This window comes from Eleutherodactylus coqui, chromosome 4 (genome assembly GCF_035609145.1).
Source record: "Eleutherodactylus coqui strain aEleCoq1 chromosome 4, aEleCoq1.hap1, whole genome shotgun sequence".
Lineage (NCBI taxonomy): Eukaryota > Metazoa > Chordata > Amphibia > Anura > Eleutherodactylidae > Eleutherodactylus > Eleutherodactylus coqui.
Genome location: NC_089840.1, coordinates 947,682 through 961,944, shown reverse-complemented (window position 1 = coordinate 961,944; position 14,263 = coordinate 947,682). Strand labels below are relative to the sequence as shown.

The 14,263-nt window shown below is 45.3% G+C and overlaps 1 protein-coding gene across 1 annotated transcript in view; it reads right to left on the bottom strand.

Moving 5' to 3' along the window:
* The window catches only part of DSCAM (DS cell adhesion molecule), a 740,634-nt gene that overhangs the window by 468,498 nt on the left and 257,873 nt on the right, over positions 1-14,263 (bottom strand). Inside the window, exon 8 of the mRNA XM_066598936.1 lies at positions 13,940-14,215. Within this exon, the coding sequence (XP_066455033.1) occupies positions 13,940-14,215 (276 nt within the window). The remainder of the gene's footprint in view (positions 1-13,939; positions 14,216-14,263) is intronic.

The window sequence follows — 14,263 nt, the reverse complement described above, 5'->3', positions numbered from 1 at the left end:
GTGGTACAGCTGTGTGTTATTAGTTACATTACATAGGGGGTCACTTACTTTCCTCCTGTACTGTGGATGATGGGCGGTACAGCTGTGTGTTATTAGTTATATTACATAGGGGGTCACTTACTTTCCTCCTGTACTGTGGATGATGGGCGGTACAGCTGTGTGTTATTAGTTACATTACATAGGGGGTCACTTACTTTCCTCCTGTACTGTGGATGATGGGTGGTACAGCTGTGTGTTATTAGTTACATTGCATAGGGGGTCACTTACTTTCCTCCTGCACTGTGGATGATGGGCGGTACAGCTGTGTGTTATTAGTTACATTACATAGGGGGTCACTTACTTTCCCCTTGTACTGTGGATGATGGGTGGTACAGCTCTGTTATTAGATACATTGCATAGGGGGTCACTTACTTTCCTCCTGTACTGTGGATGATGGGCGGTACAGCTGTGTGTTATTAGTTACATTACATAGGGGGTCACTTACTTTCCTCCTGTACTGTGGATGATGGGCGGTACAGCTGTGTGTTATTAGTTACATTACATAGGGGGTCACTTACTTTCCTCCTGTACTGTGGATGATGGGCGGTACAGCTGTGTTATTAGTTACATTACATAGGGGGTCACTTACTTTCCCCCTGTACTGTGGATGATGGGTGGTACAGCTCTGTTATTAGTTACATTGCATAGGGGGTCACTTACTTTCCTCCTGTACTGTGGATGATGGGCGGTACAGCTGTGTGTTATTAGTTACATTACATAGGGGGTCACTTACTTTCCTCCTGCACTGTGGATGATGGGCGGTACAGCTGTGTGTTACTAGTTACATTACATAGGGGGTCACTTACTTTCCTCCTGCACTGTGGATGATGGGCGGTACAGCTGTGTGTTATTAGTTACATTACATAGGGGGTCACTTACTTTCCTCCTGTACTGCGGATGATGGGCGGTACAGCTGTGTGTTATTAGTTACATTACATAGGGGGTCACTTACTTTCCTCCTGTACTGTGGATGATGGGCAGTACAGCTGTGTGTTATTAGTTACATTACATAGGGGGTCACTTACTTTCCTCCTGTACTGTGGATGATGGGTGGTACAGCTGTGTGTTATTAGTTACATTACATAGGGGGTCACTTACTTTCCTCCTGTACTGTGGATGATGGGCGGTACAGCTGTGTGTTATTGGTTACATTACATAGGGGGTCACTTACTTTCCTCCTGTACTGTGGATGATGGGCGGTACAGCTGTGTGTTATTGGTTACATTACATAGGGGGTCACTTACTTTCCTCCTGTACTGTGGATGATGGGCGGTACAGCTGTGTGTTATTAGTTACATTACATAGGGGGTCACTTACTTTCCCCCTGTACTGTGGATGATGGATGGTACAGCTGTGTGTTATTAGTTACATTGCATAGGGGGTCACTTACTTTCCTCCTGCACTGTGGATGATGGGCGGTACAGCTGTGTGTTATTAGTTACATTACATAGGGGGTCACTTACTTTCCCTCCTGTACTGTGGATGATGGGCGGTACAGCTGTGTGTTATTACATTACATAGGGGGTCACTTACTTTCCTCCTGTACTGTGGATGATGGGCGGTACAGCTGTGTGTTATTAGTAACATTACATAGGGGGTCACTTACTTTCCTCCTGCACTGTGGATGATGGGCGATACAGCTGTGTGTTATTAGTAACATTACATAGGGGGTCACTTACTTTCCTCCTGTACTGTGGATGATGGGCGGTACAGCTGTGTGTTATTAGTTACATTACATAGGGGGTCACTTACTTTCCTCCTGTACTGTGGATGATGGGTGGTACAGCTGTGTGTTATTAGTTACATTACATAGGGGGTCACTTACTTTCCTCCTGTGCTGTGGATGATGGGCAGTACAGCTGTGTGTTATTAGTTACATTACATAGGGGGTCACTTACTTTCCCCCTGTACTGTGGATGATGGGTGGTACAGCTGTGTGTTATTAGTTACATTACATAGGGGGTCACTTACTTTCCTCCTGTACTGTAGATGATGGGTGGTACAGCTGTGTGTTATTAGTTACATTACATAGGGGGTCACTTACTTTCCTCCTGCACTGTGGATGATGGGCGGTACAGCTGTGAGTTATTAGTTACATTACATAGGGGGTCACTTACTTTCCTCCTGTACTGTGGATGATGAGCGGTACAGCTGTGTGTTATTAGTTACATTACATAGGGGGTCACTTACTTTCCTCCTGTACTGTGGATGATGGGCGGTACAGCTGTGTGTTATTAGTTACATTACATAGGGGGTCACTTACTTTCGTCCTGTACTGTAGATGATGGGTGGTACAGCTGTGTGTTATTAGTTACATTACATAGGGGGTCACTTACTTTCCTCCTGCACTGTGGATGATGGGCGGTACAGCTGTGAGTTATTAGTTACATTACATAGGGGGTCACTTACTTTCCCCCTGTACTGTGGATGATGGGCGGTACAGCTGTGTGTTATTAGTTACATTACATAGGGGGTCACTTACTTTCCTCCTGTACTGTAGATGATGGGTGGTACAGCTGTGTGTTATTAGTTACATTACATAGGGGGTCACTTACTTTCCTCCTGCACTGTGGATGATGGGCGGTACAGCTGTGAGTTATTAGTTACATTACATAGGGGGTCACTTACTTTCCTCCTGTACTGTGGATGATGAGCGGTACAGCTGTGTGTTATTAGTTACATTACATAGGGGGTCACTTACTTTCCTCCTGCACTGTGGATGATGGGCGGTACAGCTGTGAGTTATTAGTTACATTACATAGGGGGTCACTTACTTTCCTCCTGTACTGTGGATGATCGGCGGTACAGCTGTGTGTTATTAGTTACATTACATAGGGGGTCACTTACTTTCCTCCTGTACTGTGGATGATGAGCGGTACAGCTGTGTGTTATTAGTTACATTGCATAGGGGGTCACTAACTTTCCTCCTGCACTGTGGATGATGGGCGGTACAGCTGTATGTTATTAGTTACATTACATAGGGGGTCACTTACTTTCCTCCTGTACTATGGATGATGGGCGGTACAGCTGTGTGTTATTAGTTACATTACATAGGGGGTCACTTACTTTCCTCCTGTACTGTGGATGATGGGCGGTACAGCTGTGTGTTATTAGTTACATTACATAGGGGGTCACTTACTTTCCTCCTGTACTATGGATGATGGGCGGTACAGCTGTGTGTTATTAGTTACATTGCATAGGGGGTCACTAACTTTCCTCCTGTACTGTGGATGATGGGCGGTACAGCTGTGTGTTATTAGTAACATTACATAGGGGGTCACTTACTTTCCTCCTGTACTGTGGATGATGGGCGGTACAGCTGTGTGTTATTAGTAACATTACATAGGGGGTCACTTACTTTCCTCCTGCACTGTGGATGATGGGCGGTACAGCTGTGTGTTATTAGTTACATTACATAGGGGGTCACTTACTTTCCTCCTGTACTGTGGATGATGGGCGGTACAGCTGTGTGTTACTAGTTACATTACATAGGGGGTCACTTACTTTCCTCCTCTACTGTGGATGATGGGCAGTACAGCTGTGTGTTATTAGTTACATTACATAGGGGGTCACTTACTTTCCTCCTGTACTGTGGATGATGGGCGGTACAGATGTTATTAGTTACATTACATAGGGGGTCACTTACTTTCCTCCTGTACTGTGGATGATGGGCAGTACAGCTGTGTGTTATTAGTTACATTACATAGGGGGTCACTTACTTTCCCCCTGTACTGTGGATGATGGGCGGTACAGCTGTGTGTTATTAGTTACATTACATAGGGGGTCACTTACTTTCCTCCTGCACTGTGGATGATGGGTGGTACAGCTGTGTGTTATTAGTTACATTACATAGGGGGTCACTTACTTTCCTCCTGCACTGTGGATGATGGGTGGTACAGCTGTGTGTTATTAGTTACATTACATAGGGGGTCACTTACTTTCCTCCTGTACTGTGGATGATGAGTGGTACAGCTGTGTGTTATTAGTTACATTACATAGGGGGTCACTTACTTTCCTCCTGTACTGTGGATGATGGGCGGTACAGCTGTGTGTTATTAGTTACATTACATAGGGGGTCACTTACTTTCCTCCTGTACTGTGGATGATGGGCGGTACAGCTGTGTGTTATTAGTTACATTACATAGGGGGTCACTTACTTTCCTCCTGTACTGTGGATGATGGGCGGTACAGCTGTGTGTTATTAGTTACATTACATAGGGGGTCACTTACTTTCCTCCTGTACTGTGGATGATGGGCGGTACAGCTGTGTGTTATTAGTTACATTACATAGGGGGTCACTTACTTTCCTCCTGTACTGTGGATGATGGGCGGTACAGCTGTGTGTTATTAGTTACATTACATAGGGGGTCACTTACTTTCCTCCTGTACTGTGGATGATGGGCGGTACAGCTGTGTGTTATTAGTTACATTACATAGGGGGTCACTTACTTTCCTCCTGTACTGTGGATGATGGGCGGTACAGCTGTGTGTTATTAGTTACATTACAAAGGGGGTCACTTACTTTCCTCCTGTACTGTGGATGATGGGTGGTACAGCTGTGTTAGTAGTTACATTACCGAGGGGGTCACTTACTTTCCCCCTGTACTGTGGATGATGGGCGGTACAGCTGTGTGTTATTAGTTACATTACATAGGGGGTCACTTACTTTCCCCCTGCACTGTGGATGATGGGCGGTACAGCTGTGTGTTATTAGTTACATTACATAGGGGGTCACTTACTTTCCTCCTGCACTGTGGATGATGGGCGGTACAGCTGTGTGTTATTAGTAACATTACATAGGGGGTCACTTACTTTCCCCCTGCACTGTGGATGATGGGTGGTACAGCTGTGTGTTATTGGTTACATTACATAGGGGGTCACTTACTTTCCCCCTGCACTGTGGATGATGGGTGGTACAGCTGTGTTATTAGTTACATTACATAGGGGGTCACTTACTTTCCTCCTGTACTGTGGATGATGGGCGGTACAGCTGTGTGCTATTAGTTACATTACATGGAGGGTCACTTACTTTCCCCCTGTACTGTGGATGATGGGTGGTACAGCTGTGTGTTATTAGTTACATTACATAGGGGGTCACTTACTTTCCTCCTGTACTGTAGATGATGGGCAGTACAGCTGTGTGTTATTAGTTACATTACATAGGGGGTCACTTACTTTCCTCCTGTACTGTGGATGATGGGTGCTACAGCTGTGTGTTATTAGTTACATTACATAGGGGGTCACTTACTTTCCTCCTGCACTGTGGATGATGGGCGGTACAGCTGTGTGTTATTAGTTACATTACATAGGGGGTCACTTACTTTCCTCCTGTACTGTGGATGATGAGCGGTACAGCTGTGTTATTAGTTACATTGCATAGGGGGTCACTAACTTTCCTCCTGTACTGTGGATGATGAGTGGTACAGCTGTGTGTTATTAGTTACATTACATAGGGGGTCACTTACTTTCCTCCTGTACTGTAGATGATGGGCGGTACAGCTGTGTGTTATTAGTTACATTACATAGGGGGTCACTTACTTTCCTCCTGCACTGTGGATGATGGGCGGTACAGCTGTGTGTTATTAGTTACATTGCATAGGGGGTCACTTACTTTCCTCCTGCACTGTGGATGATGGGCGGTACAGCTGTGTTATTAGTTACATTGCATAGGGGGTCACTAACTTTCCTCCTGTACTGTGGATGATGAGTGGTACAGCTGTGTGTTATTAGTTACATTACATAGGGGGTCACTTACTTTCCTCCTGTACTGTGGATGATGGGTGGTACAGCTGTGTGTTATTAGTTACATTACATAGGGGGTCACTTACTTTCCTCCTGCACTGTGGATGATGGGCGGTACAGCTGTGTGTTATTAGTAACATTACATAGGGGGTCACTTACTTTCCTCCTGCACTGTGGATGATGGGCGGTACAGCTGTGTGTTATTAGTTACATTACATAGGGGTCACTTACTTTCCTCCTGTACTGTGGATGATGGGCGGTACAGCTGTGTGTTATTAGTTACATTACATAGGGGGTCACTTACTTTCCTCCTGTACTGTGGATGATGGGCGGTACAGCTGTGTGTTATTAGTTACATTACATAGGGGGTCACTTACTTTCCTCCTGTACTGTGGATGATGGGCAGTACAGCTGTGTGTTATTAGTTACATTACATAGGGGGTCACTTACTTTCCTCCTGTACTGTGGATGATGGGCGGTACAGCTGTGTGTTATTAGTTACATTGCATAGGGGGTCACTTACTTTCCTCCTGTACTGTGGATGATGGGCGGTATAGATGTTATTAGTTACATTACATAGGGGGTCACTTACTTTCCTCCTGTACTGTGGATGATGGGCGGTACAGCTGTGTGTTATTAGTTACATTACATAGGGGGTCACTTACTTTCCCCCTGCACTGTGGATGATGGGCGGTACAGCTGTGTGTTATTAGTTACATTACATAGGGGGTCACTTACTTTCCTCCTGTACTGTGGATGATGGGTGGTACAGCTGTATGTTATTAGTTACATTACATAGGGGGTCACTTACTTTCCTCCTGCACTGTGGATGATGGGCGGTACAGCTGTGTGTTATTAGTTACATTACATAGGGGGTCACTTACTTTCCTCCTGTACTGTGGATGATGGGTGGTACAGCTGTGTGTTATTAGTTACATTACATAGGGGGTCACTTACTTTCCCCCTGTACTGTGGATGATGGGCGGTACAGCTGTGTGTTATTAGTTACATTACATAGGGGGTCACTTACTTTCCTCCTGTACTGTGGATGATGGGCGGTACAGCTGTGTGTTATTAGTTACATTACATAGGGGGTCACTTACTTTCCTCCTGTACTGTGGATGATGAGTGGTACAGCTGTGTGTTATTAGTTACATTACATAGGGGGTCACTTACTTTCCTCCTGCACTGTGGATGATGGGCGGTACAGCTGTGTGTTATTAGTTACATTACATAGGGGGTCACTTACTTTCCTCCTGTACTGTGGATGATGGGCGGTACAGCTGTGTGTTATTACATTACATAGGGGGTCACTTACTTTCCTCCTGTACTGTGGATGATGGGCGGTACAGATGTTATTAGTTACATTACATAGGGGGTCACTTACTTTCCTCCTGTACTGTGGATGATGGGTGGTACAGCTGTGTGTTATTACATTACATAGTGGGTCACTTACTTTCCCCCTGTACTGTGGATGATGGGTGGTACAGCTGTATGTTATTAGTTACATTACATAGGGGTCACTTACTTTCCTCCTGCACTGTGGATGATGGGCGGTACAGCTGTGTTATTAGTTACATTACACAGGGGGTCACTTACTTTCCTCCTGTACTGTGGATGATGGGCGGTACAGCTGTGTTATTAGTTACATTGCATAGGGGGTCACTTACTTTCCTCCTGTACTGTGGATGATGGGCGGTACAGCTGTGTTATTAGTTACATTACATAGGGGGTCACTTACTTTCCTCCTGTACTGTGGGGGATGGGTGGTACAGCTGTGTGTTATTAGTTACATTACATAGGGGGTCACTTACTTTCCTCCTGTACTGTGGATGATGGGCGGTACAGCTGTGTTATTAGTTACATTACATAGGGGGTCACTTACTTTCCCCTTGTACTGTGGATGATGGGCGGTACAGCTGTGTGTTATTAGTTACATTACATAGGGGGTCACTTACTTTCCCCCTGTACTGTGGATGATGGGCGGTACAGCTGTATGTTATTAGTTACATTACATAGGGGGTCACTTACTTTCCTCCTGTACTGTGGATGATGGGCGGTACAGCTGTGTGTTATTAGTTACATTACATAGGGGGTCACTTACTTTCCTCCTGTACTGTTGATGATGGGCGGTACAGCTGTGTTATTAGTTACATTGCATAGGGGGTCACTTACTTTCCCCCTGTACTGTGGATGATGGGCGGTACAGCTGTGTGTTATTAGTTACATTACATAGGGGGGTCACTTACTTTCCCCCTGTACTGTAGATGATGGGCGGTACAGCTGTGTGTTATTAGTTACATTACATAGGGGGTCACTTACTTTCCTCCTGTACTGTGGATGATGGGCGGTACAGCTGTGTGTTATTAGTTACATTACATAGGGGGTCACTTACTTTCCTCCTGTACTGTGGATGATGGGCGGTACAGATGTTATTAGTTACATTACACAGGGGGTCACTTACTTTCCTCCTGTACTGTGGATGATGGGCGGTACAGCTATGTGTTATTAGTTATATTACATAGGGGGTCACTTACTTTCCCCCTGTACTGTGGATGATGGGCGGTACAGCTGTTATTAGTTACATTACATAGGGGGTCACTTACTTTCCTCCTGTACTGTGGATGATGGGCGGTACAGCTGTGTGTTATTACATTACATAGGGGGTCACTTACTTTCCTCCTGTACTGTGGATGATGGGTGGTACAGCTGTGTATTATTAGTTACATTACATAGGGGGTCACTTACTTTCCTCCTGTACTGTAGATGATGGGCGGTACAGCTGTGTGTTATTAGTTACATTACATAGGGGGTCACTTACTTTCCTCCTGTACTGTAGATGATGGGCGGTACAGTTGTGTGTTATTAGTTGTATTACATAGGGGGTCACTTACTTTCCTCCTGCACTGTGGATGATGGGTGGTACAGCTGTGTGTTATTAGTTACATTACATAGGGGGTCACTTACTTTCCTCCTGTACTGTGGATGATGGGCGGTACAGATGTTATTAGTTACATTACATAGGGGGTCACTTACTTTCCTCCTGTACTGTGGATGATGGGCGGTACAGCTGTGTGTTATTAGTTACATTACATAGGGGGTCACTTACTTTCCTCCTGTACTGTGGATGATGGGCGGTACAGCTGTGTTATTAGTTACCTTACATAGGGGGTCACTTACTTTCCTCCTGCACTGTGGATGATGGGTGGTACAGCTGTGTGTTATTAGTTACATTACATAGGGGGTCACTTACTTTCCTCCTGTACTGTGGATGATGGGTGGTACAGCTGTGTGTTATTAGTTACATTACACAGGGGGTCACTTACTTTCCTCCTGTACTGTGGATGATGGGCGGTACAGCTATGTGTTATTAGTTATATTACATAGGGGGTCACTTACTTTCCTCCTGTACTGTGGATGATGGGCGGTACAGATGTTATTAGTTACATTACATAGGGGGTCACTTACTTTCCTCCTGTACTGTGGATGATGGGTGGTACAGCTGTGTGTTATTAGTTACATTACATAGGGGGTCACTTACTTTCCTCCTGTACTGTGGATGATCGGCGGTACAGCTGTGTGTTATTAGTTACATTACAAAGGGGGTCACTTACTTTCCTCCTGCACTGTGGATGATGGGCGGTACAGCTGTGTGTTATTAGTTACATTACATAGGGGGTCACTTACTTTCCCCCTGTACTGTGGATGATGGGTGGTACAGCTGTGTGTTATTAGTTACATTACATAGGGGGTCACTTACTTTCCTCCTGTACTGTGGATGATGGGCGGTACAGCTGTGTGTTATTAGTTACATTACATAGGGGGTCACTTACTTTCCTCCTGTACTGTGGATGATGGGCGGTATAGATGTTATTAGTTACATTACATAGGGGGTCACTTACTTTCCTCCTGTACTGTGGATGATGGGCGGTACAGCTGTGTGTTATTAGTTACATTACATAGGGGGTCACTTACTTTCCCCCTGTACTGTGGATGATGGGTGGTACAGCTGTGTGTTATTAGTTACATTACATAGGGGGTCACTTACTTTCCTCCTGTACTGTGGATGATGGGTGGTACAGCTGTGTGTTATTAGTTACATTACATAGGGGGTCACTTACTTTCCTCCTGTACTGTGGATGATCGGCGGTACAGCTGTGTGTTATTAGTTACATTACATAGGGGGTCACTTACTTTCCCCCTGTACTGTGGGTGATGGGCGGTACAGCTGTATGTTATTAGTTACATTACAAAGGGGGTCACTTACTTTCCCCCTGTACTGCGGATGATGGGCGGTACAGCTGTGTGTTATTAGTTACATTACATAGGGGGTCACTTACTTTCCCCCTGTACTGTGGATGATGGGCGGTACAGCTGTGTGTTATTAGTAACATTACATAGGGGGTCACTTACTTTCCTCCTGTACTGTGGATGATCGGCGGTACAGCTGTGTGTTATTAGTTACATTACATAGGGGGTCACTTACTTTCCCCCTGTACTGTGGATGATGGGCGGTACAGCTGTGTGTTATTAGTTACATTACATAGGGGGTCACTTACTTTCCTCCTGTACTGTGGATGATGGGCGGTACAGCTGTGTGTTATTAGTTACATTACATAGGGGGTCACTTACTTTCCCCCTGTACTGTGGATGATGGGCGGTACAGCTGTGTGTTATTAGTAACATTACATAGGGGGTCACTTACTTTCCTCCTGTACTGTGGATGATCGGCGGTACAGCTGTGTGTTATTAGTTACATTACATAGGGGGTCACTTACTTTCCCCCTGTACTGTGGGTGATGGGCGGTACAGCTGGGTGTTATTGGTTACATTACATAGGGGGTCACTTACTTTCCCCCTGTACTGTGGATGATGGGCGGTACAGCTGTGTGTTATTAGTTACATTACAAAGGGGGTCACTTACTTTCCCCCTGTACTGTGGATGATGGGTGGTACAGCTGTGTGTTATTAGTTACATTACATAGGGGGTCACTTACTTTCCCCCTGTACTGTGGATGATGGGTGGTACAGCTGTGTGTTATTAGTTACATTACAAAGGGGGTCACTTACTTTCCCCCTGTACTGTGGATGATGGGCAGTACAGCTCTGTTATTAGTTACATTACATAGGGGGTCACTTACTTTCCCCCTGTACTGTGGATGATGGGCGGTACAGCTGGGTGTTATTAGTTACATTACATAGGGGGTCACTTACTTTCCTCCTGTACTGTGGATGATGGGCGGTACAGATGTTATTAGTTACATTACATAGGGGGTCACTTACTTTCCTCCTGTACTGTGGATGATGGGTGGTACAGCTGTGTGTTATTAGTAACATTACATAGGGGGTCACTTACTTTCCTCCTGCACTGTGGATGATGGGCGGTACAGCTGTGTGTTATTAGTTACATTACATAGGGGGTCACTTACTTTCCTCCTGTACTGTGGATGATGGGCGGTACAGCTGTATGTTATTAGTTACATTACATAGGGGGTCACTTACTTTCCCCCTGTACTGTGGATGATGGGCGGTACAGCTGTGTGTTATTAGTTACATTACATAGGGGGTCACTTACTTTCCCCCTGTACTGTGGATGATGGGTGGTACAGCTGTGTGTTATTAGTTACATTACATAGGGGGTCACTTACTTTCCTCCTGCACTGTGGATGATGGGTGGTACAGCTCTGTTATTAGTTACATTGCATAGGGGGTCACTTACTTTCCTCCTGTTCTGTGGATGATGGGCGGTACAGCTGTGTGTTATTAGTTACATTACATAGGGGGTCACTTACTTTCCCCCTGTACTGTGGATGATGGGTGGTACAGCTGTGTGTTATTAGTTACATTACATAGGGGGTCACTTACTTTCCTCCTGTACTGTGGATGATGGGCGGTACAGCTGTGTGTTATTAGTTACATTACATAGGGGGTCACTTACTTTCCTCCTGTACTGTGGGTGATGGGCGGTACAGCTGTGTGTTATTAGTTACATTACATAGGGGGTCACTTACTTTCCTCCTGCACTGTGGATGATGGGCGGTACAGCTGTGTGTTATTAGTTACATTACATAGGGGGTCACTTACTTTCCCCCTGTACTGTGGATGATGGGCGGTACAGCTGTGTGTTATTACATTACATAGGGGGTCACTTACTTTCCTCCTGTACTGTGGGGGATGGGCGGTACAGCTGTGTTATTAGTTACATTACATAGGGGGTCACTTACTTTTCTCCTGTACTGTGGATGATGGGTGGTACAGCTCTGTTATTAGTTACATTACATAGGGGTCACTTACTTTCCTCCTGTACTGTGGATGATGGGAGGTACAGCTGTGTGTTATTACATTACATAGGGGGTCACTTACTTTCCTCCTGTACTGTGGATGATGGGCGGTACAGCTGTGTGTTATTAGTTACATTACATAGGGGGTCACTTACTTTCCTCCTGTACTGTGGATGATGGGCGGTACAGATGTTATTAGTTACATTACATAGGGGGTCACTTACTTTCCTCCTGCACTGTAGATGATGGGCGGTACAGCTGTGTGTTATTAGTTACATTACATAGGGGGGTCACTTACTTTCCTCCTGCACTGTGGATGATGGGCGGTACAGCTGTGTGTTATTAGTTACATTACATAGGGGGTCACTTACTTTCCTCCTGTACTGTGGATGATGGGTGGTACAGCTGTGTGTTATTAGTTACATTACATAGGGGGTCACTTACTTTCCTCCTGCACTGTGGATGATGGGTGGTACAGCTCTGTTATTAGTTACATTACATAGGGGGTCACTTACTTTCCTCCTGTACTGTGGATGATGGGCGGTACAGCTGTGTGTTATTAGTTACATTACATAGGGGGTCACTTACTTTCCTCCTGTACTGTGGATGATGGGTGGTACAGCTGTGTTATTAGTTACATTACATAGGGGGTCACTTACTTTCCTCCTGTACTGTGGATGATGGGCGGTACAGCTGTATGTTATTAGTTACATTACATAGGGGGTCACTTACTTTCCTCCTGTACTGTGGATGATGGGTGGTACAGCTGTGTGTTATTAGTTACATTACATAGGGGGTCACTTACTTTCCTCCTGTTCTGTGGATGATGGGCGGTACAGCTGTGTGTTATTAGTTACATTACATAGGGGGTCACTTACTTTCCCCTTGTACTGTGGATGATGGGTGGTACAGCTGTGTTATTAGTTACATTACATAGGGGGTCACTTACTTTCCTCCTGTACTGTGGATGATGGGTGGTACAGCTGTGTGTTATTAGTTACATTACATAGGGGGTCACTTACTTTCCTTCTGTACTGTGGATGATGGGTGGCACAGCTGTGTGTTATTAGTTACATTACATAGGGGGTCACTTACTTTCCTCCTGCACTGTGGATGATGGGTGGTACAGCTGTGTGTTATTAGTTACATTACATAGGGGGTCACTTACTTTCCTCCTGTACTGTGGATGATGGGCGGTACAGCTCAGTGTTATTAGTTACATTACATAGGGGGTCACTTACTTTCCTCCTGTACTGTGGATGATGGGTGGTACAGCTGTGTGTTATTAGTTACATTACATAGGGGGTCACTTACTTTCCTCCTGCACTGTGGATGATGGGCGGTACAGCTGTGTGTTATTAGTTACATTACATAGGGGGTCACTTACTTTCCTCCTGCACTGTGGATGATGGGCGGTACAGCTGTGTGTTATTAGTTACATTGTGGTCCCTTAGATTGCCATCAGATCACATCTTATTAGTTGTCAATGCAGAAAATCAAAAGATTTTAAAAGGGTTGTATTTGTATTTATGCTAATGAGCTTATTGGCAGGTGGAGCCCAAAAGCAAAATGTTTTGGTGTATGCGATGGTCTGCAGAGGAAGATTGCAGTGTCTAACGGTATAGCTTAAGATGATCCAAATATCTGTTAGAGAGCTCCAATCCCTAGATACAGCCATTGCCTGTAGTGAAATATTTGTGACCACAAGGGGGAGCTCAATGTATACATATTCATACTGTTGCCTTGAACTGTGTGGAGCTCCCTCTAGTGGTGTCTGGAGGCGGCAAGAAGTACACATTTGTAATACCGTAGTGGAGGGCCACAACCTTCGCTGGGACTGAACCCCAGAAATAGTCCCCCCATCATGATGATGTTACCTTTCACAGTGACATGGACGCTCTGACTGGTGGAGAGTTGCGGCTGGACCAGCACGTTACACGTATATTCGCCTTCATCCACGTCCTTCTGCACATCCGACACCTTTAAAGTCCCATTGTTCTCAAAAGCGACCTGTCGGTGGTTGAATGGGAGGAGGTTGGAGTTCTTGTACCACTTTATGGAGTAGTAGGGGTAGCCGATGACCCGGCAGTGGATGTACGTGTCTCTCCCGGCTATTGCTGTGATATTTTTCATTGGTCGAATGCTCGCTGGCCCTAAAAGAAAGAGAAGATAAGGGAGCACTATATGATTCTGGAATACGC